This window comes from Antedon mediterranea, chromosome 7 (genome assembly GCF_964355755.1).
Source record: "Antedon mediterranea chromosome 7, ecAntMedi1.1, whole genome shotgun sequence".
NCBI classification, from domain to species: domain Eukaryota; kingdom Metazoa; phylum Echinodermata; class Crinoidea; order Comatulida; family Antedonidae; genus Antedon; species Antedon mediterranea.
In genome coordinates, this window is record NC_092676.1 from 19801022 (window position 1) to 19826933 (window position 25912).

At 33.8% G+C, this 25912-nt stretch overlaps 1 protein-coding gene across 1 annotated transcript; it reads right to left on the reverse strand.

The window, feature by feature from the left end:
• On the reverse strand, positions 1-12952 carry LOC140054724 (organic cation transporter protein-like). Its single transcript, XM_072099800.1, has 10 exons — positions 12807-12952; positions 8986-9368; positions 8459-8714; positions 6235-6403; positions 5269-5413; positions 4556-4650; positions 4124-4338; positions 2901-3009; positions 2002-2229; positions 1-1221 (listed from the first exon to the last, which is right to left on the reverse strand). Exons 1-10 carry the CDS (start codon positions 12829-12831, stop codon positions 1101-1103), a joined length of 1746 nt encoding a protein of 581 aa, XP_071955901.1. The 5' UTR covers positions 12832-12952; the 3' UTR covers positions 1-1100.
• Positions 12953-25912: the final 12960 nt, after the last annotated feature.

Below are 25912 nucleotides of genomic sequence, written 5' to 3' on the forward strand. Positions count from 1 at the left end.
CAACCAAAACCCAATGATTTCTAGTCAATTTGAATATTTTTTTGGTTTTCAATTACAATTTTTTCAGGTAAATAACTTATTATTTTCGATCCACTTTTTTGTCAACTTTATATAAAATGAAATATTCAACATAAACTTTAAAACAAAAAATGATTTTTTCAGGGAAGACAATACATATTTAACAAATAGAATAATTATTATTAACGCTCAGCATTGGTTAATTATAAACCGTATAGGTCACATGCACAAGTTGACTGTGAACCTTCCAATGAACAACATAAACTCGAGAGTAATCCCCGTTTGACGAAATCAAAATAACAAGTGTAACCTCATGGTTATATCAATATCACTGCGCACATATACAGTAACTACATTATTGCAAAATCTTCAGGCTGATCTTGGTTGAAAGACTTAGTTTGGATGTGGTTTTACCACTGAAACCGTACGGTACTAACATTTAAAATAAAAACGATAATTCCTACATTTAAACTAATAACTCGGCAAATGATTGATCGGGATGGCGAAGTTTTGTACAATATTTCTATCAAGGTTTCTGCGTTTTTTCGGACAGCGACATATTCAACACTGATCAACGAAGTAAAAACATTGTTACAACCACACATGTTAACATCAGCATGGGTGTAGCGTAGCACCAACAGTATAGAGTGAATACCTTTTGGCCACTCTTACTTTCAATATCGAACTTTAAGAAAGCTTTCAATAGAAGAAAAGCTTCGAACAATAGTAAATTTGATCCTTATTATCCAAATAAAACATAGCGATAGTTTTAGTTTTATTTTTGTTTTAAATTGTCACGCTGCCGTTCAATATTTGTAAGGGGAGTTGAATGTGCATGAGAGGTCATGTAACATAAGTACGTTTTCCCAAAATTTGGTAAATTATATTTGCATCTTACATTTGTGCAATGTCGAATAAAATGGCCAACCTTAGACTTTACTTAGGTCGGATTTGTTGTTTTCTTTTTGAATTTATTGATAATTTGTGTTCAGATGCGTTTTTTACGGAATAAATTTGTTTTGTAAACAAGATTTCTCATTGGAACAACACAGGTTTCAAAATCAAGCCCACTTAACCTTAGTTCATACGGCAGTAGCATCCTCATGGCGTATTGTGTCGCTTTGATTGGCAAGAATAACTTGTGTTGGCGGAGTATTTAACTCACATCGCTGGTAACTGCTTCCAAAACATGAGCGAAAACAGCTGTAATGAAATAAAACATAAGATAAAAACAAATAATACATATTTCTTTTCGGCATTTATAGCTCGCCTTAAGTAAAGACATTTTAATGGTATTACTTTCAAATGACACTGTTTGAACCTGAAATAAGATCTTACAAATTATACGACCAATAATTTTTAAATGGCCTTTACGTAAAGAATATGCTGTACATCAAACATCAATGTCAATCCTGAAATCGATGTAATTAAAAAAAAAGAAATTTCTTCTCTCCGAAGTACAATATAAGTCGTATTCATCAAAATTTAAGGCGATAAAACAAATACATTTTGATTTATTTACAACATTTGCCAATTTTTTGGCGAGTTTCATTACATTTATTTTCTGTTCATATTGAAAGATTTCGTTTTCGTTCGTTATCTTAAAGATGTATTTTCCTAAAAAAACCTGGAAAATGAAGAATAATTAAATCGGACTCCGAATATGTTATTTTGTAGTTTTAATAAAGTTAATCACTTCCGTAGAAAATACGAAAAAAAAAATGTTTTCACTTATAAAAGGACAAAATAAATGGTTAAATTCAACCACTACCATTTTTTCCCTTTAAATTACAGTTATTTCAGGTAAATTCATTTTTTTCGATCCAATTTTTGGTCAAAAGGGATAACTATTATGTTAGGCCTACAATAAAATGGCATATTCAACAAAAATTGTGTGTTAAGAATTAATTTTTCAATACATCTTTAACTGAAAATTAACGTATCTAAATGATATTATAAATAATACAGCAAACTATCTCTCACCCACTGCCTTCCCTGCTCAAGAATTCTTCTCCATCCTCCATCGTCTGTGGTAGATCTTGTCCAGTGGTCTCGGGTAAAGTACATAGAAAAATAGCACCGCAACACAAGGCTGAACTAAACAGTACGTAAGGTAACGGCCACCAATATATTTCACCCAATGCAAACAGCATAGGCGTCAGCGCGGCAGATATTCGTCCAAATGCACTGCACAAGCCTACACCAACTTGCCTGAAAGACAGAATATTTACTTTCATTCATGGATATAGTCACCAATAATCAGAGATTACTTACTCTTCTATGATTTTACAATATAATAGACATTGGTATTTCTGTACTACTACTACCTCAACAAGTTAGACTATTATTTTTGTTATTATCGGTATGAAATTGATGAATACACAAACAACGTTTCTACATCATAATTCTTTTGGAAAACAAAATGGCATCATGCATTGATTCCTTCATGAAACAAACACAACGGAACTGCAATCTTAATTTAGTTCACAACTGTATGAATAAAAGTGGCAATGTAGTTCCTTCGAAAAACGTCCTACAAACTAGAAAAGGAAAAAGTCATGCACAAAATGGTACGTATACAATCGTATCATAGACTATATCTAAAGCTCTGTCAACACTATCAAACTAGTGATATAATATGGTATTGACAGGACATCATTATGTCCTTATATGGACACATCATTTTTTGTCACATAAAATTTTATAGTGTAGATAGAGCTTTGAGAAACATTTTTACTCTCCTCCACAAGTTATACATCTTACAACATTGATATTACATTAATATAATATACCACCACTGGATAATATGCATGGATGTAAACGCATAATTTTACCCTTCTTACTGAAGATAACATATAAAAAAATCTTTTAAATAACAGTACCTTACTGGGGTTGGAATAAGCTCGGTTGTGTATAGACAAACAACTGCAAATACAACTGATATGCCGAATTTTCCAGTTACAGCGATGCCAACAACTAAATTATTGTTACCTGATTATTTTACAGAAGAAATAATATTGATAAAAATGTTAAGGAAAGCCTTAAAAAGAAACAGAAACATGCATACATGACACACTTAATGTATAGCAACCAAATCAATAAATATAACAATAATTATATATATAATTTTGAGATACAGTATACAAGTTTTTTGTTAGATACTACTAATATGCATTAGTATATTCCGTTCACGTAAAGGTTTTCCCATTTTGATTAGAAACGAATTTGCAGATGTTCACTATAGTTTTAATCGCCTTGCTGCGTAAAGATATATTGTCTCCCTGAAAGTAAAGTAATTTGTAAAAAATTGTTGTTGAATATGCCATTTTAATGTTACATAATAGTTATTCACTTTAACCAAAAATCGATTCGAAAAATATTTAGCTGAAATTAACTTTTAAAATAGTCAATCGAAACAGCGGGTGTTTTGACCGTCTGTAATTTTCTTTTCTGCGGAAGTGAATAACTTTATCAAAACTTTAAAAAAGGTATATTCAAAGTTTTATTTTATTCATGTTCATGTTTTGAGAGACAATACATATTTCCATCTACATTTACACCTCTTCCGTGTCATAGATAGGTCTTTTTTTTTGCGAAAATGATCGGTTCGCTGAACCAATATTGATTATTATCATTTCTACTTTTAGTTAATCCTTCACCTAGTACATTAGGTCAAATGTCCCGAATTCAAGACGGAAATTGGCGATGAGGTGTGCCAGCCTAACATGATAATGTAACGTTAGGCTTATGCACTTTGAATTGGTGTGAATGTAGATACAAGCCTTAGCACGAGATATTGTAAATTATAGACATTTTTGCAGACTAAATTGTTAGTTGCAACTTTAAAGATTATCTCAACAATTCAATTGAAATAGCATTTTAAAATATAAAAACTGTATACGTATTGGTATATATATATATAATTATTTCACCTTACTCTAACCTAAACTGTTCCTCATCAGATCTTTATCAATTTATCGCCACACACGAGATCGAAGTCTGACGAACGCTGATTACTCATATCGGCTTCGCCACACACGAAATCGTAAGTCTGACGACTGATCCACATCGGCCTACAGGTAGTAGAATCAATATGCCTTTATACCTTCCGGAATAATTGCCACCAAAGCCAAAGCAATTCCAGCAACGATGTAACCGCATAGAGATGTCGTTTTTCGTCCTATTTTGTCCAGAAACAACACAGTGAGTGTGAGGGCGGGTACTTCGGCTAAACCTGTCAAGAACATGTTTAGCAAATCATGACCAGCCAAAAAATCGGTATTGGTTGACAACCCAATGTAGACAGCATAAGTTACAGACCTAATTATCATGCACAGAATCGGACGAAGAAAAAAAATCATAAATTTTGATGGATGTCGCCAAACTTCGCAGAAGAGCGTAATATGCGTGCAGTTATGGGGTAAATATGGCGTAACCCGGAGAGCCGATGGTTATGGATAATGTGAAGATTCAGTATCGGTGGATATGCCTATAACCATCTTAGTGTACAAGAGCCTTCCACTGCCAGGGGACTTACCATTGCAGACACATGTTAAGTACTGTCTTTTTAAGTACTGGTTTCTTGGCTATATCCATAAGCCCGTAAGTTTTTTGACTGTAAACATCTGAAGCCTGTGAAAAAAGGGGGTTTTTTAAATCAAATGCAGAATATACGATAAAATAAGATATATATATAATTATATATGTTCTATGCGGTTTTCTTTAGCAGCTCCCCTGTCCAAACGAAACATGTTAACTTTGGCTCTTATTTTAATAATGATGTTGGTTTGGAGTGATAAATCCATGTAGAAGTTTAAAAACAACTTGGATGGTAAAGTTATCTTGACGGTTTCTTTCTTCTTTTCAGTTGTTTGCGTAAAGGACCACGAAACTGTGATAACTTTTACCAATTAAGTTTCTTTTTATTCTGATTCTTGTGTGTGTGTGTGTGTGTGTGTGTGTGTGTGTGTGTGTGTGTGTGGGTGTGTGTGTTTAAAAAAAATCCTCAATTCGAATACAAATATACTACTGTAGCAGACCTTTGTTTACACATTCCGAGTTTTCCATTTTGGAGATGATTTTGCTCTGTGTGGAGGCTGTTCGTTTTAGTTTTATATAACTAATGTAAGCCATAGGGTCCTCCTCAGATGAACAGCATCCAGTAACACAACCTTCTCCAAACAGTGGCAACCTCTGACCCTATAAACGCAAAAACTAGTGAGACTAGGCTATTGAAGTTAGGAAACTTACAGTTGCTGTTTGTAACCTGTTAACTTCAGCCAATTTATCTACGCTCAATGTTGCTTTGTTAACGACAGCAGCACGCAGTAAAATAGTCTTTGCTTCTTCTCCTCGATTATGAGCTAACAGCCATCTCACCGACTCCGGTATTATCCTGAAAGACACAGAAATTATGTATACAAGATGTTCGTTTTTATCTTTATTCTAGCGATGGGATACTTAACAGTAAAGAAAAAAAGGTACATAATGGAATTATATTATTCACTGGTATATCTTTATTCAAAAATGAAAACAACAAATTTACAAAAAATTCATAAAATATAGCAGCATTTAGGGACGCATGCGTCCCAAGCTGAATTGCATTTCATGATAACATTAAAACAAGTGATAACAATTTAAAAAAAAAAAAAAAAAATGATCGAAGGGCGCAACTCACAAATTAAATTCGTTGATTAAGTTAATCAAATAAGGTAGAGGACTGTTACTATGACGCACAGTATTACAATTGACATTGCGAATCCTGTCGGCATTGCGGGTGATGTATTTGTAATTGTGAACCGAATAACTTATTCCGGTTATTTTGTGGTGAATAATTGAATCAGTTTGATTACCACAAGGAATTCAACGAGTTTAAAGCTCTGTCTACACTATCAAACTAGTTCAAATATGGAAGTGATATAATTGTGAACCGAATAACTTATTCCGGTTATTTTGTGGTGAATAATTGAATCAGTTTGATTACCACAAGGAATTCAACGAGTTTAAAGCTCTGTCTACACCATCAAACAAGTTTGACAAAAAATGATGTACCCAAATGTGGTAGTGATATGACATCATCATGTCTATATGGACACATCAGATTAAGTCAGACATAAAGTTTGATAGTGTAGACAGAGCTTTACGTTTATTCTAGAAGAAAGCATGATGAACTCATATGAATTATCATTATATACTTTAATATTGTAAACATCTTACCACATATAGGACAATGCAAAAGAAAATATTACACAAAGTATTATGCCAAGCAATCTCCAATCTTTTACGAAGAATGCTACAAACGACAAGAACATGGCAGCTATTGGATATCCAAGATAGTACAGAAGTCCCACTGTGCCTCGCTTTGACGGTCCAACAAGTTCAGTTACTGAAAGAAAGAGTAAAGAAGAATTTGTAAAAAGTAGAAATGTAAGATAACTCTCTGTAAAAGGTATTTTTATGATGTCATATCACTACCATATTTGGACACATCACACTTTTTTGTCCATAGTTTGATAGTGTAGACAGAACTTGTATACTGTATAAATTTAATAAATTTCTTAACTCTTTCTTTACTGTGTCTTTTTTTGCGTGACAATAATTTAATTTAAATCGTGGGAAAACAAACATTGTGATAATATGCGAACATTCGGAATAAACAGGAATGCTTTGTATATGGAAGTATCAATCAATGTTCAATTTATACTTTAGAACAGAAATGCTTTGTACGGAAATATCAATCAGTTTGTAATTTAAACTGTACAACAATCAGAATAGTATAGAATGAACAAGCAATTACAGTCGTTTTTTTGAAACCTCGACTTTCAAAGAAGACGAAGAAATTGAACGCGTGAAAGTCAGAGGGAAAATACGGAACGATAGAAATGTCAGTGAATCGGATAGGTATCATGATGTATTATACATCAACAGTGTATACGTGATTTGCAACTTTATTATTATGGAAACATTATGCTTTACTCCAAGTGCTTATAGATATTATTATGAAATGTAGCCCACAACTTATCCAAACATGGGAGATGTGGTATCAGCATTTAACACACCCAACTACCTTCACTGACCATAATTTTAAATTTTACAAATCCTGAGTAGGCCTAAGTCTAGTACCGTATGGTTTGCTTTATACATGCCTCTGAATAAAGTACAATTGAAAATATATTATAATAACTATTTATTATTAACTAATCGAAAATGCATGCTTTTGATCGCAAGACTCAGCGGTCTCAGAAATATTTGGTTTAATAATTAACCTTTGCATGCCGTTTGACGTATAAAGGTACCGGTACTGTACCAGCATACCGCCTTATTGATATCAAAAGCATCATGGGAGCATCCATCATTTATGTTAAATATGCATATAAAATAAACAGTTTATTAATTTGTGTTTGATGCAAAATAATCAAAAACAATATTCGATGGTTCTGTCGGTATATAACCTTTTCCAATAGTGACTTTAGTGCAATCTAAGGACTGATGTTATAACGTATAACGTAATCGTATATCATACTGAGGTACCGTACAACGTAGGCCTATATGTTTAACGTGTACGCATAATACTGTACGTATAAAGTGTACGTATAAGTATAACGTTTACGTATAACGTAGACCTATACTGCGTTAAGTGAATAACGTATACCATGATAGAGCTTGGTTCCCACTTGGACGCAACGCAATGACGTAACGCAACGCAAGTGAATTGACCAATCACAAGCGATGACTTATTCACTTGTGATTGCTAACTGTCTATAACTTCGATTGTCATTGGTTAAAACGCTTGCGTTGCGTTTACCTCCTTGCGTTACGTTCTAGTGGGAACCAAGAAACATATAGGCCTATGTTGTACCTCAGTATGATATATTTGACCAATGATAACGCGATGGATCAACAGAACTACCGCGTGTGATTGGTCAACAAACTTGCGTTGAGCTTACTTCCTTGCGTTGCATCCAAGTGGGAACCAAGCTTAAAGTAAAACAAATTTATTCTCCCACTGTTTCCACTGTTACCGGAATATCGGAAGTTATAAAATGTTTATTGAATTAAAGTTGAGAGAGGAAATGCGGTTTAGCTTTTACAATTATGTTTAGATAATGAATGTCACATACAGTACTATGAATTATGTTGGTATCCATTGGTTCCTACCTTTTATATTTCCTACCTAATTATTAGAAAAATCCCGTTATATAATTTAGATAAATGAATTAAATAAAATGAAACTCGAAAGTTACAAAACCGTCATAGTAATTTGTATGGTATAAGCCATTGAAGCCAAACCAACAATGTTTGTGTATTATCTGCTACCACACAATACGCATTCTAGATTTATTATAATACTTATTGGTAATACTACACACTCCTTAGGCCTTATCAGGTTTACTGTAGTATAAAGCTCTTTGAATATTTTTACTGGTTTTAAATTCCTTACCATAGATTAGTCCAATATTCACTAAAGAACCCGTTGAACCGGTGAGAAACTGTGCTGTGGCAAACACTGGAAAACTTTGAACCGTAACTGCCAATAGTCCAGCACAAACAAGTAGCAATACATTTACGAATAAAACAGGTTTACTGCCGTATTTGTTGGCTAATACACCGATGAGAAATGCCCCAATAGGCCGGCCTAGCATGTGAACTGTTTTAGATAATTGACGCTGCCATAGTTTATCGCAGACCAGATTCCACTACAAACGAGAAAAAAAAATATTAACATTCATCATGATTCAATAACCTACAAACGAACGAACACGACGTCACATTTTGTATCTATGTCCATTAAGTTCTCAAATATGGAGCACATGAGATAATATAAGATAGGCCTATATAATTTATTTGGAAGCTACACTTTTGAAACAGTTGCATATTTCTTGAATGAATGTGCGTCCAGAGTGAAAAAAAGTAGTTGTTATCGATTAATGAAATTATACTTGTAAAGAAGTAATGGTGTGTACCAACCTCTGTGACGGGTGTTGAATGAAATACCGATTGATCGTAAACCCATCCGAGATCGCATTCCCCAATTGTTACGTTACCATCGTTGTCAATAAGGCGTTGGCACTGGTCTGCTGTCTGACAGGTTTCATTTTCATCGGTTGGTAGTGATTCACATAGAAAAGTTCTTGTTCTAGGATTGTAGGTCTCATTTTGGTAACTTCGACAATAATGATCAGGCGCTGTACTGGTTATCACAGTGAAAACCACGATAAATCCATCGATAATCGCTAAGAACACCAGTAATACGAAAAATCTTTTTTGATATCTTCCAAATTCTCCTATTGATTTCAAGTACCCGTCGATGTCGAATTGAGGCTTATTCCTGTCGTAATCCTTGACTTCACCTTAGAAATAAACGAACAACTTAGTTTTGAATCTTTTAAAATGTATAAATTATGCATTTAGGCCTATACGTTAAGGCAATTAAATGTTCAGTGCCTTACGGGAGTTTTATAAACACATTTATTAATGCATTCGATAAACTTATGATGTTTTTATTATTAAGGAACACTAAATTGATCTAACCCGTTTACGACAAGTTAAGAGGCTTGAGTTAATCTGACTCAGTAAATGTAATATACTTACTACAGCCGTACAACTCAAAATAATCATTTTTGTTATAGCACATTATATAATTTTATAAGACTAGAAACATTGTTTTGTTGTATGCAAATGTGGGGTTGGATTATTATTGGCACAGCCCTTGTATATCCGTTCTCAAAATATCTACAGCTCTCTATGTAAGTCGGATGGTCGGTCGGTCGCTAACTTGAGCACTGGACTGCAGCCATACATATGACCTTGTTGTTTGTTTGTATGATAACATCCAGGCCGTTACACAACGTATTTTTAGATCTACAGTATTCATTCCATTGTGTTTTATATAAAACGGTAAATAGCACAGCTATATTGTCTGAATACAGCGAATTAGAATATGAACAATAAGTAGGAGTTTATATAGGTCACCTCGGCTTAGACATTATATCAATCTTTATTCATAACAACAATACATTTGTAAAATAATAACCAGGTCAAAAGGTCGACATGCATGTTTTGTTATCTAGTCAATTGTTAAAAGACTATGAGGCCTTATACTGAAATAGCTGTAAAGCTCTGTCTACACTATCAAACTTTATGTGACAAAAAAGTGTGATGTGCCCATATGCGTTTACTTAATAAAATGAAACAAGACTGCAGATACAGGTTCGTTTTGATGATTATTGCGGCTCTAAGGTTGGCTATAATGAAAGTCCCCCTGATCTATTTCATGTTTGTTTGTAATTTATGATTTCGGATCAAATAAAAAGGTTTGACTCCTTATAACTATTGCTTTTTATACTATTATATTGTTTTCCAACTCAGACTCTTTATCCAAACCAGATTGTTTTTTATTGTATTTCACCCAGAATAATAGCGACAAATCCCTCACAATTCCCGTAAATACCTAATAAGTAATCGAACATTATATTTGATCAATCGATGGTGCCATATCACTGTGAAAATATTCAAACAACGAGTGTGTATGAAGTCAAAATAGATGTATATATATATAATATATATATATATATACATTGCACTTGCACTTGCACTGATGAAGGGCTAGTATTGCCTGAAAGCTCTGCTAACTTTTCTGGCTGTTTACTTTATCGTTTTGATTTAGCTTTTCGCTTTTTTTTTGTATCTCCATTGAGATCCAGCCACTGATACCCACAGCATTGTCATTTTTTCAGTAATTTGCCTTTGGATTTATATATATATATATATATATGGGGCGACTTTTTCTCATTCTCACAGATTTCCTCATCTTTATCGTTTCAAATTAATTAATTAAATTTCAGTATATCACCGAGTGGTTTCGAATTAATGTTCATTGCCTAATGTGTTTATATATATATATTTAATTCTATTCAAGTACATTTTGGTTATATTTAGTATAAAGATATAATTTAGAAACAGTGTTACAATTCTACTCGAATCTCTAGTTAAGCCGATTTTCCACTAGGCAAATATATTCGCTCGAATCGAAAGCGCCAGCTTACGCATGTATAGATAGGGATTTGGAAGGTGTAAACATGAGTCCGAGCCTAGTACATAGTGCAAAATCGGCTGTATACAACACCGTTTGGTTTAAACAGTATATTTTCAACTCCCTGGTTTTAGGATGCACCGTGGAATCAATCTCTACATGCATTTCACTGCCTTTCTTTATCTTTATGGATATTACTACTGAGGAGGTGAAAATGACTCGTAAAGGTCAACGGATTAATAAGAATATAGTACAGTATATCAGTTAATATTCCAAGACTGTTAACACTCGTACTATAAGATGCGACATGGAATCCTTCAGTAAATTTATCAATCTCTTTTAGTCATTATAACAAATTGGGGTGCAAAGACCTTTAAAGGGCAAATAGGGATTATAATAGTAAAACAAAAAGCCCTGTTCTAAATGTAAAAGATAGTACCGAAGTAGAAGTTGCGCCATAATATATAAGCTTTCTCTTTCGTTATTATGACTACTAAATAGTATAAACATAGTAAAATAAAATGTATAAACAGTACCTATTGATTACTCGCTCGTACCAAAAGCATTGTGTTCATATCGATTTTATTCTAATTATGAAATAGAAAGTACACAATGCCTTAGATTGTTTGTAACATGAATAAAACAATATTGGTCTAAAGGTGACACCATCAATTTTCATAATCATATGTTGTATTTCAATAGAAAGATCATATTATTAATGATTGCATGTTAATGTTGAATAAAACATACAAATACAATTCTTGATGTATTTTAATACATTTTCGTTTATTAACAACAGGGAAAATGGATGCTGCACTGTCTCGTGAGTCAAGCATTGTAATTCATCCGTCTATTTGGTGTTTTTTTATGAGCACCGTTTCTGCTGCCATGAATATACCGCGTATGATAATGTATTTAAACAATACCTATATACACGTGTATCGTAAATCGTCTAATAAACCTACACTCTAATAGTAACCCAGCTTCTAATAGTAACCAACCTTATAAGTCAATATATAATAATAACCCACTATTCTAATAGTAAACCCATGGGTGTTATAGAGTCACAAAAACTATTGACAAAACGACACTAAAATTATTCCCTAAAATAGGCATTTTTCACAATGTAATTATTATTATTATTATGAAGACTGGTCGTTTATGATGCAGCCGTATTTTTAAAATAAAGAGAATGTATGTTGATCTCGGGAGTGGGGGAATATTAGGTTTTTTTTAGTTCATAAAATAAAGTTAGAGTTCAACCAATTTTTTTTATTCGTACTGTTTTATTATTTTGCTATGAGTTGCTGACCGGAAAAGTTGGGGGTGGGTTACTATTTTCATGTGCCAAATTTAAGATTATTAATAGTAACTCACTACACTAATAATAACCCACCCTAAAAACAATCAAAGAATAGTACGGTAATAATTAGAAGATGTACGGTATTATACATATGTACACGGTTATTTGACAACAGAAACAGGCCAGTCTTGATTGGTTTGAAAAAAACTTAGCGCTTCCTAGCAATGTTAGGATAGGCCTACACATTGTTTTTTTGCCTACTCGTGATCGTTCGACCAAGAAATGTGAGATACGGTAGGCCTACAGTCTTTTAGCACAAATCTCCCATTATTAATATTGTTAATTATTATTTATCCGTTAATTAGTATGCGGAAAGTATTAATCTTAGTACAGGATAAGTGAGTGCAGACACTGGTTGTTTTACACAAGAGAAGTAACTAGCATATAACTCACCATATAATACTTCACCTAACGGCATTGCAAATGTTCTACCTGTATGAATAATATTATACTAGCTTTGATAAAGCTAAAGCATTTTATACTTGAAGTCACAATTATAGAGACAAAATACTTGTGGACAGAGGCAATACGCCAATTCAATACGATGCTCGCATAGACTGTGTTGATAATGAATTACCTCAGCTTGAAAATTATTTTCGTCATGGATTAGTATCGTATTTATCAGTCCAAAGGTACACAACAGAGGGCGTATCAGTTATCTATGTATCAGACGTTTTATTCGTGATCAGACCCTAATTCAAATATATGGCTCTGTTATATATAACTTTAGATAATTTAGTTCTATTATAAAAGAAGAGAAGAAAAGGGGTTATAGGTGGTAGAGTGTGGATTGAGGTTACCTCAGAACCAGTAACTGTACCAGTGTGTACCTTTCTCAATGTTTATACTTTTAAGGGCGGATCGAAGGGGTAGTGTTAGATCATATCACTTTATTTTTATTCGTCTAGAATGTAATTAAGCGCATAGATACATTTAGTTTATTGTGTCAACTCAGTAGGCCTACATCAATTATATATAAATCACCGAAGGGTCTATCTACACCACACACATCTGTTTCACTTCCCGCTGCAGAAATTCTGCACGCTTCTGTTTGGATTAGAACTATCATGATATGAAAGTACAGTGTGAACACAGGTATAGAGATAATGTGGCTCAAACATTGTTTCATTTTAATATATTTTTAATCCATTTCTAGAATGTAACTGAATTAGTTATTTTTTAAACGGAGTGCATGGGGTTGTTCTATTTTAACAATTATTCATGTGAGCACAAAATTAGTATTAGCATCAAACACATAGCTCTGTTTTACGACATAGTAAAAGAGGTAGTGTCATGAAAACGATGTCGCCATTAGCGTCAAACACAATGAATACACATGACAGAAAAAGCTGCACGATGAAAATTATTATGCGTCTTTAGATGCATAATTATTTGTTCAGAAAAAATTAGTGATCATCATTGCCTGCATAATAATTGAAGTAGGTCTATCATCAGAAGAAAATAATGCGAAGCCATTACAACACAAGCACAAGATTCGATTCATTACTCGCTAATTTTCTATTAGTTTTTTAAAACAATATATCTTGCAATGCTAATGTGACAGAAGCCGTTTTAATTGTAGTCATATATTCAATGTTATTGGCACACTTTCGTTTTCTTCGTCTTCATCATCATTAACCAAAAACATGTTTTATTCTTGCGATTTGCAACTTAGGCCTACCATTATCCGTCATGTTTTCGTATTAGCCTACTTATATTTATATTACTACCTCTATTACCTTAATACCGTCATTTTATCATCAGCCACATCACAATCATCATCATAATCTTCATCACCATCATCCTTGTCATCATCATCATCGCCATCAACATTGTCATCATCATCATCGCCATCACCATTGTTATCATCATCATCGCCATCATCATTGTCATCATCATCATCGCCATCATCATTGTTATCATCATCATCGCCATCATCATTGTTATCATCATCATCGCCATCATCATTGTTATCATCATCATCGCCATCACCATTGTTATCATCATCATCGCCATCATCATTGTTATCATCATCATCGCCATCACCATTGTTATCATCATCATCGCCATCATCATTGTCATCATCATCATTGCCATCATCATTGTTATCATCATCATCGCCATCATCATTGTTATCATCATCATCGCCATCATCATTGTCATCATCATCATCGCCATCACCATTGTCATCATCATCATCATCGCCATCATCATTGTTATCATCATCATCGCCATCATCATTGTTATCATCATCATCGCCATCATCATTGTTATCATCATCATCGCCATCATCATTGTTATCATCATCATCGCCATCATCATTGTTATCATCATCATCGCCATCATCATTGCTATCATCATCATCGCCATCATCATTGTTATCATCATCATCGCCATCATCATTGTCATCATCATTATCGTCATCATCTTCATCATCATCATCGCCATCATCATGTCATCATCATTATCGGCATCATCATCATATTCATCTTTATCATCGCCATCATCATTGTCATTATCATCATCTTCATCATCATCATTATTATCATCATCGCCATCATCATTGTCATTATCATCATCTTCATCATCATCATTATTATCATCATCGCCATCATCATTGTCATTATCGTCAACGCCAACATTATTGTCATCATTATTATCGTTATCATCATCATCATCGCCATCATCATTGTCATTATCATCATCTTCATCATTATCATCATCATCATCGCCATCATCATTGTCATCATCGTCAACGCCATCATCATTGTCATCATCATTATCGTTATCATCATCATCATCAACAAGTTGTAGAACTTATCTACTATCTAAAGGATAATTATGACGTCATGCTAGTACAAATGAGCATTCAATAATATGTAGACTTTGATTTTGTAAATGGTTTTTATTATTATAGTGCTATTCAGTATTTATAATAATATTTCTGGGTAAGACAAAAGTAATCAGAGATGAGAAGAGAGTTACGTAGAAACATCAAACTATGATATCGATACAAACCATTGATGACGTTGACAATTGTACAATTGAGAATGATTAACAAATAATAATCAAAGAAGACATTCGAGATCGAGACAGATCGTACAATATTATTGATTGAGATAAAATTGCAATCTTCTATCATAAAGAACAATGTCAAAGTCATGATATTTAAGCCTGTGCAAAGTAGGCGATTGTCGAAACTTTATGCATGCCTAAAGTTTCGATAGGCAAATTCCGTAATACAGCATCTCATGTGTATCACATGTAGTGCCTAGTATCACGTAATGCTAGGTTATGGTCTATACTAGGCAATACATGTAAAACACATATGATGCTGTATCACGATATGATGCTGGACACACAAAAATCCTTTTAAAAACGAGCAATGGGTTTCTTTTTAGGTGTATCCACATACGAAATTAATCTCATAACAAGATAGATAGATCCATATCCACTTTTAACAAATGACAGTTGGAAGGGAGTGTGTGACACGCCACATAATCAGTATATCAACATACTCGTGTTTTTTTTTTATTTGGGCGTGTTCAATTAATTCCCATTTTCATGAGCAACGTTTTAATTATTATCAGTAATGCGATATGGCAGTGTGCAAACTACAAAGATAGCAAGAAGCCCAGGCGTCTTCGCCATAGTAACGGTGTGACGTTGTACACTGACAATCTAATAATTATGTAATATAATATTTGTGCATACATTATACGCACTTATGTCCACAATTATCAGAATAAAAATGTACGCTGCGTAATGAATAATTATGATTATGCATTCGGGAATTGTAATCATGGAGAAATCAATAAATAAAACAAGATGGAAGAGTAAATGCACGTTTTAAATTGTTGCAGCATTTTTTTTATTATTTTAATCTACCAAGCAAAATGAATTTCCATTTTTATGGACAAATAAAATTTCTTGAATCTTGAATCTTGAATCTTGAATTGATTAACTTTAATACAGAATAGTATTGTCAATTTTTAAAACAAACGGGAGAATATTATATAAAAAAATGATTGTGAGAATTGAAAAAACAGTAGGCACCTAAGTTAGCAAATGTTAACATTTTTTAAGGAAATAACCATCTTTTGACAGTTCGTTGGAATGAAAATTGTTTTTTTTAGCGAAAATTAAGAAAATAATTTGAGTTTATATGGCCTACAATATCATGTCATCGATTATACAACCATTAGTTCATTGTATATGTTGTTCTTAATCATCCACAATATACAATATCAGGAAAGGGTAAAGATTACTCACAACTTCCCTACGAATTGGTACTAACTCCTTATCAGCATTTTTGAAATTCGGGGCTAAATTAAATTTGATTGTTTCTGGTACTGACCAGTCGCATTGGAAAAATTCGGTTTCTGACTCATGACTGTGAGAGGCTCAATCTTTTAACATGGTAGGACAAATCTTGCATGGATTTTCTCAATGAGGTGTAAACTCAACTTCGGGGTCAGTATTCCCACAACCCCCCTCCCGCCGAGGTTTGATGAATGGGTGAAAGTTGATAACTTCACATTTGTTATTAGTTTTTAGACAACTTTCCCGGGAATTGTAAGGAAGCGGCTGTGCAATTATTTAAAAAATAAAAATGTTTGATTTACAATGAAGATACAAGCTTATTTCTCCATACAAAAAAATGCAACTAATAGTTCTAAAAAATATATATATATTATACTTTAATACTTATTTCTTTATCGTAGAATTATACTATTCATAAGTGAGGGAATAATGGTTTTGTTTACTATTAATTATGAGCATACCTAGGAGTGGGATGACCCATGAAGAGACAAAATGCGCGTTGAAACCTCAATACCGGTACTGAATAGCCGGTGCCCTATAAACAACAAAACAGGCCACTATGCCTAAAATATCATCAATAGTTCAATTGTGATGCCTCGGGCTTATTCGGTTCGTTGCCTACAATGCTTCGATGACTGTATTATTTCAATCTTTGCAATGTATCAAATCCGTATTTATTTCAGTTACCTTACACTTATCTTATATGGTAGCTAAATTACCTGAATATTATTTTCAGTGGCGACATGAGATCTGTACATGTGAACGATTACTAGCACCTGCTCTGTATTGATTTCTTTGAATTTAAAACTCAAATTCGTGATTTTAATGTATCGAATGTATAAAATAAACCATTAGAATTGTCTTGTTGGATTACTTTCCAGTGAGCATTCGCATATGAAGAACCGAATATAAAGTTGAGTAGAGATTATGTATCTTAAATTTTGATCGCCACATCAATTGCAGAGGAGAAACAAGCATAATGCGAATGCTCACATAAAATTTGACGTTGGGATAGCTCATCGCTTACGTTACTTTAAGTAATCACAGCATAGGATTAGTTTGTATGTATGGGAGTGTAGGGAGGTTTTGATTTCCGACGATCCTATAGTCAAATCAATGTTCGGCATCATCTGGATGGGAGCGCAAAACAGGTTCCAGTATCATTCCTCGCATGCGCAAAGTGGATTAACATTACGTACTTCGATCGTCAGTCATGGCAATCGAAAGCCTCCTTAGATTTTGATGTATCCCCCCCCCCCCCCTCTTCTGTATCAAATATACCACACGGTACCATGTCTATAGCAAAGCATTTCGCAAATTTTATTGAAAATAATATAATGGTTGGTAGTCTACTCTGAGAGCATAGCTCACTCTTTTTATTTTGCTTTTTTGATACCTACACCCAATGCAAACATAATGTATGCTTTGCAAGACCACAAATTACACACTGAAAGACATTTTAACATGATTTGCATTAAAAACAAATTATTGTATTCTTAACGAGACGTAGTTTAATTATCATTTAATTTTGGTCATCTAAATAGCTCTAGGAAATTATATACGATATCAACATTTCGTTTCTATGACTATAATTCATTTTCAGAACACTCCAATCTATCACTGTGTATACTGGAAAGTGTCGTTTACGTGCTTAGCTTGTTAAATTATATTAGGCTCAGTGCAGGAGTTACCAATCAGGGGATCATTTTAAAAGGGTAATATTCGAAGGTGTGCAGCTGCCTCTTTCCCATAAGATCGTCTGCATTTTGATTAAGCGCCCACAAGACGCTTGGAACGTTCCTAATTTGAGAAGCATAGCCAATTGTAATAAGATAATGCAATAGTTAGGCAGCCATAATGCGTGGTTCTCACTAGAGACGCAACGCAAGGATGTAACGCAAGTGATGGGTTATTCGAACTGTCGCTTGTCATTGGTCAACTCGCTTGCGTTGCGTCTACGTCATTGCGTTGCGTCCTAGTGGGAACCAAGCTTTACCGAATCGTCTTGTCATTTTCAATACATCATCACATAGTTATCTTCAAAATAATCATTATCTGTAATCATTCTATAAATCATCATCGTCGTCGATGGTCAGTGACACCCTAAAAATCCATAAACAGACAATTTTACGCACTTGTTTAAAAACGCGTTAAACATGGTTTGTGTGACGCGCTAGCAATGGTGTCTTTTGTGCGTCACTGACAATATAAAATGTGTGGTTGAAATGAAACGACAGGAGTATAGGAAACCATCGGTTTTAGTACAATTTATTACGTTTAAGTCCCGGTTGAAGCAGGTTAATATGCTTATCGAAAAACGTATATCACACAACACAAATGCCTTACTCAAATCCTATATATGCCTATATGAATTAGATTGTACATGAATATCTGTATATAAATTCTTTACGTTAAACCATTTACGAATACGTATTGGTAATGACTAATGGTTAGTGGTTGCTTGGAGTACTGAATTCATATAGAATTTATATACAGATAGTTAATATAAAAACTTTTTTTTTCTGATTTATTGGATTCAAGACAGGACCACAATGCAAAGTACATTTTCTTTTACCTGATTGTGTAATCCTGTATAAAGATGTTGTTAAATAGATAAAATAAAAACCAGATGAAAACATTTTGTGAAATAAATGTAGGCCTATTAATTAACCACAATTAAATTAATACAATATTTTATCAGGGCTCATGTGTTATTTTCAGCCAGTTTCTTCTTGTTTTTTTTTATCATCATACAGTACTAATTTTGCGTTGTTCTTTTACATTCAAATACACATATGTTAACTTTATTTTAATTGTCCTTACATATTTTTCGCAACTTAATTTCATATAGGCCTGTAGTATAGTTCAATCTCATAACTGTGTAAAAAAACCTATGCAAATGAGTGGTGACTATACATTAATGTTCAGTAAGGTTTGAAAAGCTGATAAACTAAAGAAACTGACCACAAACTCTGTGCCTTAACCATAAAATATGCCATTTTCTTAACGCACAAATGGCTTCAGGAAAGACTTGGCTTCTTTCTTCTAATTATTTTAATACCTTTCATTAGTCAAAATTACGAACAATGAATACTAATTCCGATATCAATTAACAATATCGAAAAGCTTAGGCCTATTTCTTAATATCATTTATTCACGTTAAAATATTTTTTTTAAATATAATATTATAAGCATATCTGATAAAAATATATTTTTTTAAAAAACAAGACGTCATGTCGACCTATTATAACGCATCGAAAAATCTGTTTTTGTGAATACAGTAGGCCTACTACAATAATGCATTTTGTTTGACCGAGTATAAATCCAGCTTAAGCTCCTTCACTACTTGAATCCAACTAGGACGCAACGCAAGGACGTAATCGCAACGTAATAAATAACCACAAGCGACGGAATCCAAGTATCATGCGAACGTAGCTTAAAACAAAGCTTGGTTCCCATTATGATACAACGCAAGGACGTAAGCGCAACGTAAAGCGTGGTTCCCACTAGCGACGCAACACAAGGACGTAACGCAACGCAAGTGAATTGACCAATCACAAGCGATGGCCTATTTGCTTGTGATTGCTAACTGTCTATAACTTCGCTTGTCATTGGTTAAAACGCTTGAGTTGCGTTTACGTCCTTGCGTTACGTTCTAGTGGGAACCAAGCTTAAGTGATTTGACCAATCACAAGCGACGGAATCCGAGGCTCAATGTGAACGTAGCTTAAATTAAAGTTTGCTTCCCACTAGGACGCACCGAAAAGACGTAAGCGCAATGTGAGTGACCAATCACAAGCGATGGATTATTCGAACTGGCGTTTGTAATTAGTCAACTCAATTGCGAATGCGTTGCGCGTACTTCCTTGCGTTGCATTTCTAGTGGGAACCAAGCTTAGTGATCGTAGGTGGATAAAGCATATATCTGGTGTGAACTGTCAAAGAGGCTTATAAAAAGATAAGGCACTTCATGGATATGTTTTTCATAGTATATTCTATGTTTACATTATATTGTTTTGTGTCTATATAGATTGCAGTACCTGTGTTCACACATCACGCACTACCTGGAACTGTAGGCCTACTTCCGTATATGCCTATAAATTAAAGAACCGTATAATACTTTCCTTTGTGTTGCAATGCTTAGAGGAAATACATTATATAACATTGTACATAAGGTTAGATTGGTCATCATAATTCCATCCTTTGGCAATAATTATGTATTAGAATTAGTATAGAAATTAATCCTTTAAAAAACCTTCAGCACATTAGATATTACATTTCTACAGTTTAAAATGAACAATCTATATACCATTTGCTAATTTTTCTCCGAACCATCGTTTTCAATTATGTCTCAAATTAACATGAAAAATGTTAATAAAACGAAAAACCTTTTCGTCAAAATATTCGATGAAAGAAAATGCATAATGCATGTTTTCATGTATAGAATACCAAGTAGGCTACCTTAGATCAATAATAATATTATGCGTTATTTTGCAGCTGATCTGCTGTGTTACCTCACACCACTTACCGTTAGTTTCCACGAACTGATCCATTATTTGATGATGCACACGCGCAGTAAGGCCTTACCAACAGAGGCTAAGATATTCCGCCATGAGAAAACACTTCAACTACAATAGCTAGAGACTTGTTCTAATAATCATTTACACATTTTAGAAATATATACAGTAATGTTTCAGACATACACTTAGCGTTCAGCAGCTTTGTCTCAACTGGAAATTTCTAGATCAACCAACATGGTTATATTCATTGAACTGAATGCTAGATGGCGTACTTTCGCTCGATAACTTTGCAGTTATCTATCGAAGATTTTCACCTGCCCGAGAAGCATTTAGCGCGTTACAATAGCAACGAATCGTTCCATAGATTATAATTATAGATGCTATATTACGTTCGGTTGAATGAGGCGACTATTACCTTTGCTTGTTTCTCTATAGTTTTAATGAACTTCCACGTAAAAAATGTTTAGATGTCACACCAATAAAAGTCTTTTTAATCGTTTTTTATATCGCCTCATTTCCCAAGATTATTTAAATGCACAATTCACTAGAATGAAAAACCAAAAATCATGTGCCAATCACACAAGGTTGTTGTACGTCTGTATGTTTTAGGCCTAAAGCTCACATTAAGGCCCTTGCCATAAAAGCTACTTTGAATTGGTGTTTTGCATGCAGGACGCGCGCATTCATCAAACATGCCTACGATGATCAATATTACTACCAAACAAGATTACATAAGAATTTCCAATCTCTAAAAAGATCATAATATAAATTGATTTCTATGTTTACTAATTATAATGATTACACAGGAACTATTTCCAATTTAACTTTCCTTTATATCATTTTGGGAGATCAGGAAATTCTAAATAGTGTCTACATGTCCAAAAATAAAATGATTAGCGGTAAACAAAATGAATTTCTATTCTATTGGATCATTAATTTGTACATCTCTCGAGATTTAATTTCACCATGGAATAACCTGTCTGTCTCGTAAATATGTCTTAACGTTTTAATGATTTTCAGGAAAAATTATTTTTCGATTTGCCTGATGCACAAGCTCCAGATAATGGTCTCTTTACAGCCAGCATCATAAACCGACCTGCTTCAGTCTTTTCAGCTGTTAAAAAGAAAATACAATTTAGAGTACCACGTGATCAAGTCCAACTTTAGTAGAATTGCGACAATTTGTGTAGAAGCGCTAAAATATAATGTATACGTCACTACAGAATTAATTTTACAATGTGTGTAATAAATCATAAAAGTATGCATATCTACGACTCATTTAATTTGTCGCGTCGTAGTCAAATATGCGCATGCCTAGAGTTATTATGCTACTACTGCGCATGCCTAGAGTTATGATGGCGATACGAGTTGATGGAAGAACATGGCATGACATGCCTCGATTAGCTATAACAGAAGTATTCGTATTTATGTGTGCTGAGTTCAACGCTAATTAAATCAAGATAACATGTGCCTCTTCTATCTCTATCACTATTTAAAATCTCCCTATAATTATCCAACACATCTCCATTGTTCAGTTTCATTATCAAGTGTACTAGGCCACTGGTTCAGTTAATTTGAACATAGTGGCCTACATCTATCTTATAAATAACAGAAATCTATAGAGCTTGCTTTATTTTCGTTCATTTTAACCAATTAACTGGTATTAATAGTTTTAAGATCAAAACAGATTACGACGATCCATCAAGTCTATTAGTGCATGTTTTAAGTCAGAAATTACTGGTCTGTATCGAGCGTTGATTCCTGCAATTGTTTTAAAGTTTATGAACGAAAATAACATGTATGACCATCTCATAATTTAGCAAAGTACTTGAGTTGTTTATACATTATCTTGCAACTTCTCCACGTGCATTAAAAAAACCTAAAGCATACTATTTTTCTGTATTAAACAGGTAGTTTGTTTTATTCTTTATTTATTTATTTGTCTTTATTTATTGTTTGTCGGTCCCTGTGAGACAAGTTTTAAACTTCTAGAAGGGATTCATGATATTAATGACTACCAATTACTGCTTTTTTCTATTTTGTATATGTTCATTCATTATTATCTGAATAAATGTTATCTGAATCTGAATCTGTTTAGGCCCTATTTATTATTATTATTTTATTTATGATTTTTACTTTTTTAATTAATTATCTATCTTCAATCCATTCTTTTATATTTTTTGACTTTCCCAACACAGGTCTGGATTTTGCCATAATTTACTAAACTATTTACTCCATTTATTTTCATTGTTTACGGATCAGAGTTTGCATCAGCGTTACGAATGAAAAAATGAAAAACCAAAAGACGAATAACATGTAAAATAATGTAGGCCTATGTTTTTGTTGCATACGGTTGCTAAACAGCTTGAACAAATAATGTACGTTTCCATTACCTGTAAGTATTGTCAATGCTCGTCTGTCTTAACTTCTTTAACCGTAATATGAGATTGATTGCCATGACGGTTGCTAGTGTCAATATTTGTTTAGGAATTGTCGAATAAAAGGAAACTTAGTTGTTTTTTGTTAGATACTTTTGTCGGCAATATAATTGGATTTAAATAAGAGTGAACTTTGATATCAATCAATACAAATATCTCGGTCACTTCGCAGCAAATGTGACTTACAAGAATCATTCTCACGAAACGTAGATACAGAAAGATCGGAAAATAAGAAAGACGAATATTACACAGACTAATGTTTTTAGAGACTCTTTTCTATATGAGAGAAACACGTCGCAGAGGACATTTATTTATCGCTGTTCCTGTATGTTACTTTTGCTTGTAAGAGACGTGACGCGATGAAATTACCAGAGACTATAAAGTATTGTCTCCAGGCTATCAGGTTATGCTCATAACTGTCATAACTCATGCTAATGGATTTCACTGACAAACAGCTGATTTCATAAGGAAAAAATAATAATTTTGGTGATAGAATTCTACGAAGGATTAACATAGAAATACGAATGCATGAGAGAACGTCAATCTTCATACACTCGTTGGATGTATGGATTGTTGGATGCGAATTGATATCTCTTGAACGACTTCGTATAAATAAGATACGATAAGTAACACTTGAACAGGTGGTTTATATTTGTTATAGAAACATTTTAGCATTGAATCGAGCTATTCTCTACGCAATTTTAATAATTGCTTGTTATAAACGTTTCAGCTTTATCATTTTCTCAAGAGCTTGAACAAATTATCGTTATTGGATAAAGGATTATTACCTACTAATAGTTGATCAGAACAAATATATACGCATTGCAAAATTGAAAATCAATTTTTTTAATAGAGTTTATTTTTTTCGTTCCCTTTTTGCTCTGGGTGTTTGTAATTAGATATTTCATCCTTTAGAGCGTTTCAGCGAGTTTCATTCTTCTTCAGAGCGTTTCATTCGTTTATGTAGAAAATCAATATGTTTTGTGGATGAGCATATTGTAATTAGAGCTATTTTATACTAAAACAATATCGATAACAAAACGAATATATAAAGTAAGAAATCTATACGTACTGCTATAAAATGTATTATTGAAAATAAGTTAACAATGATACTGTACATTGATAATACTAGTAATAATAATTGTCAGAAAAAAACATGGAAAATATGCCTAATGTTAGTAAAAAGAAGAAATCTCACAATCGAATGGAGAGAGTCCATTTTGAGAATTCCAAGCTTGCAGCAATGTATATTCATAATATCTTAAACATAGAAACACAGATGAAAATTAAAATGGCGATTCTTTATCGGGAAAAACAGAAAGTTGAACTTGAATATAAAGCTCAGAAAAAGGAAAAACTTCGCATTCGGAGTGAACCACGGATAGCATTCGATGATATTAAAGAAAAAAGTCTGCCAAAGTCGGCTAGCAAGGTAAGACCAGTTAAACCTGCCTTGCGAAGCCCTGCTGCGACGATAAAGTCCGAACGACGAGTAGCGTTTGCTAGTGTTGGCACGGACGATGACTCAGATGACTTAAGTGACGACGATGAAGATTCAACACAGGATCAGTCAGTACCAAATTTATTATTCAGTGGGTTAACACCTTCTCGAAGAACTCAAATGTCAACAGTAGTAGAGGAACCATCTGACGAAGAAGACGACACCGACGCTGTCAAAACAGAGCGTCCTCCTCTATTGAACTCATTCAGAAGTGCATTTTCTGGTAAACGTCAAAGTGTTTGTAAAAACGAAGCAGACTCGATTTCTTTAAAATCCAAGTTATTATCATCTTCAGCAGAATCTTACAATCAACTAGCACCGGTACCAATGCCTTCATTCCCGACTCATGATAACGGTATGACATCCCTAAAGGCGCTAGCATTCCAGACAGATATGCGAATGGTTAAACCCGAGGAAATTACTGTAGAACAAACAGCAGAATTTTCTGGTCGATTTACTCGACGTCGAAGTAGAAGCGCCATCATGTCTGATGTCGCAAATATGAGGCGGAGGACTGTAACGGGTTATCGTCCGCCAAGCGCTCCGTCTAAGATGCAACCGTTTGCTGGGGTTTTAGGGCAGTCACAATTTGCATCAGCCGTACAAACGTCAAGCGATTGGAACAGGCAGTCGAGAGAAAAAATGAATGACACATGGAAGGCGTATCGTCTTCCATCGTTAGTAGTTGACGAGTCACAATCACAGTCATTTTTCGTG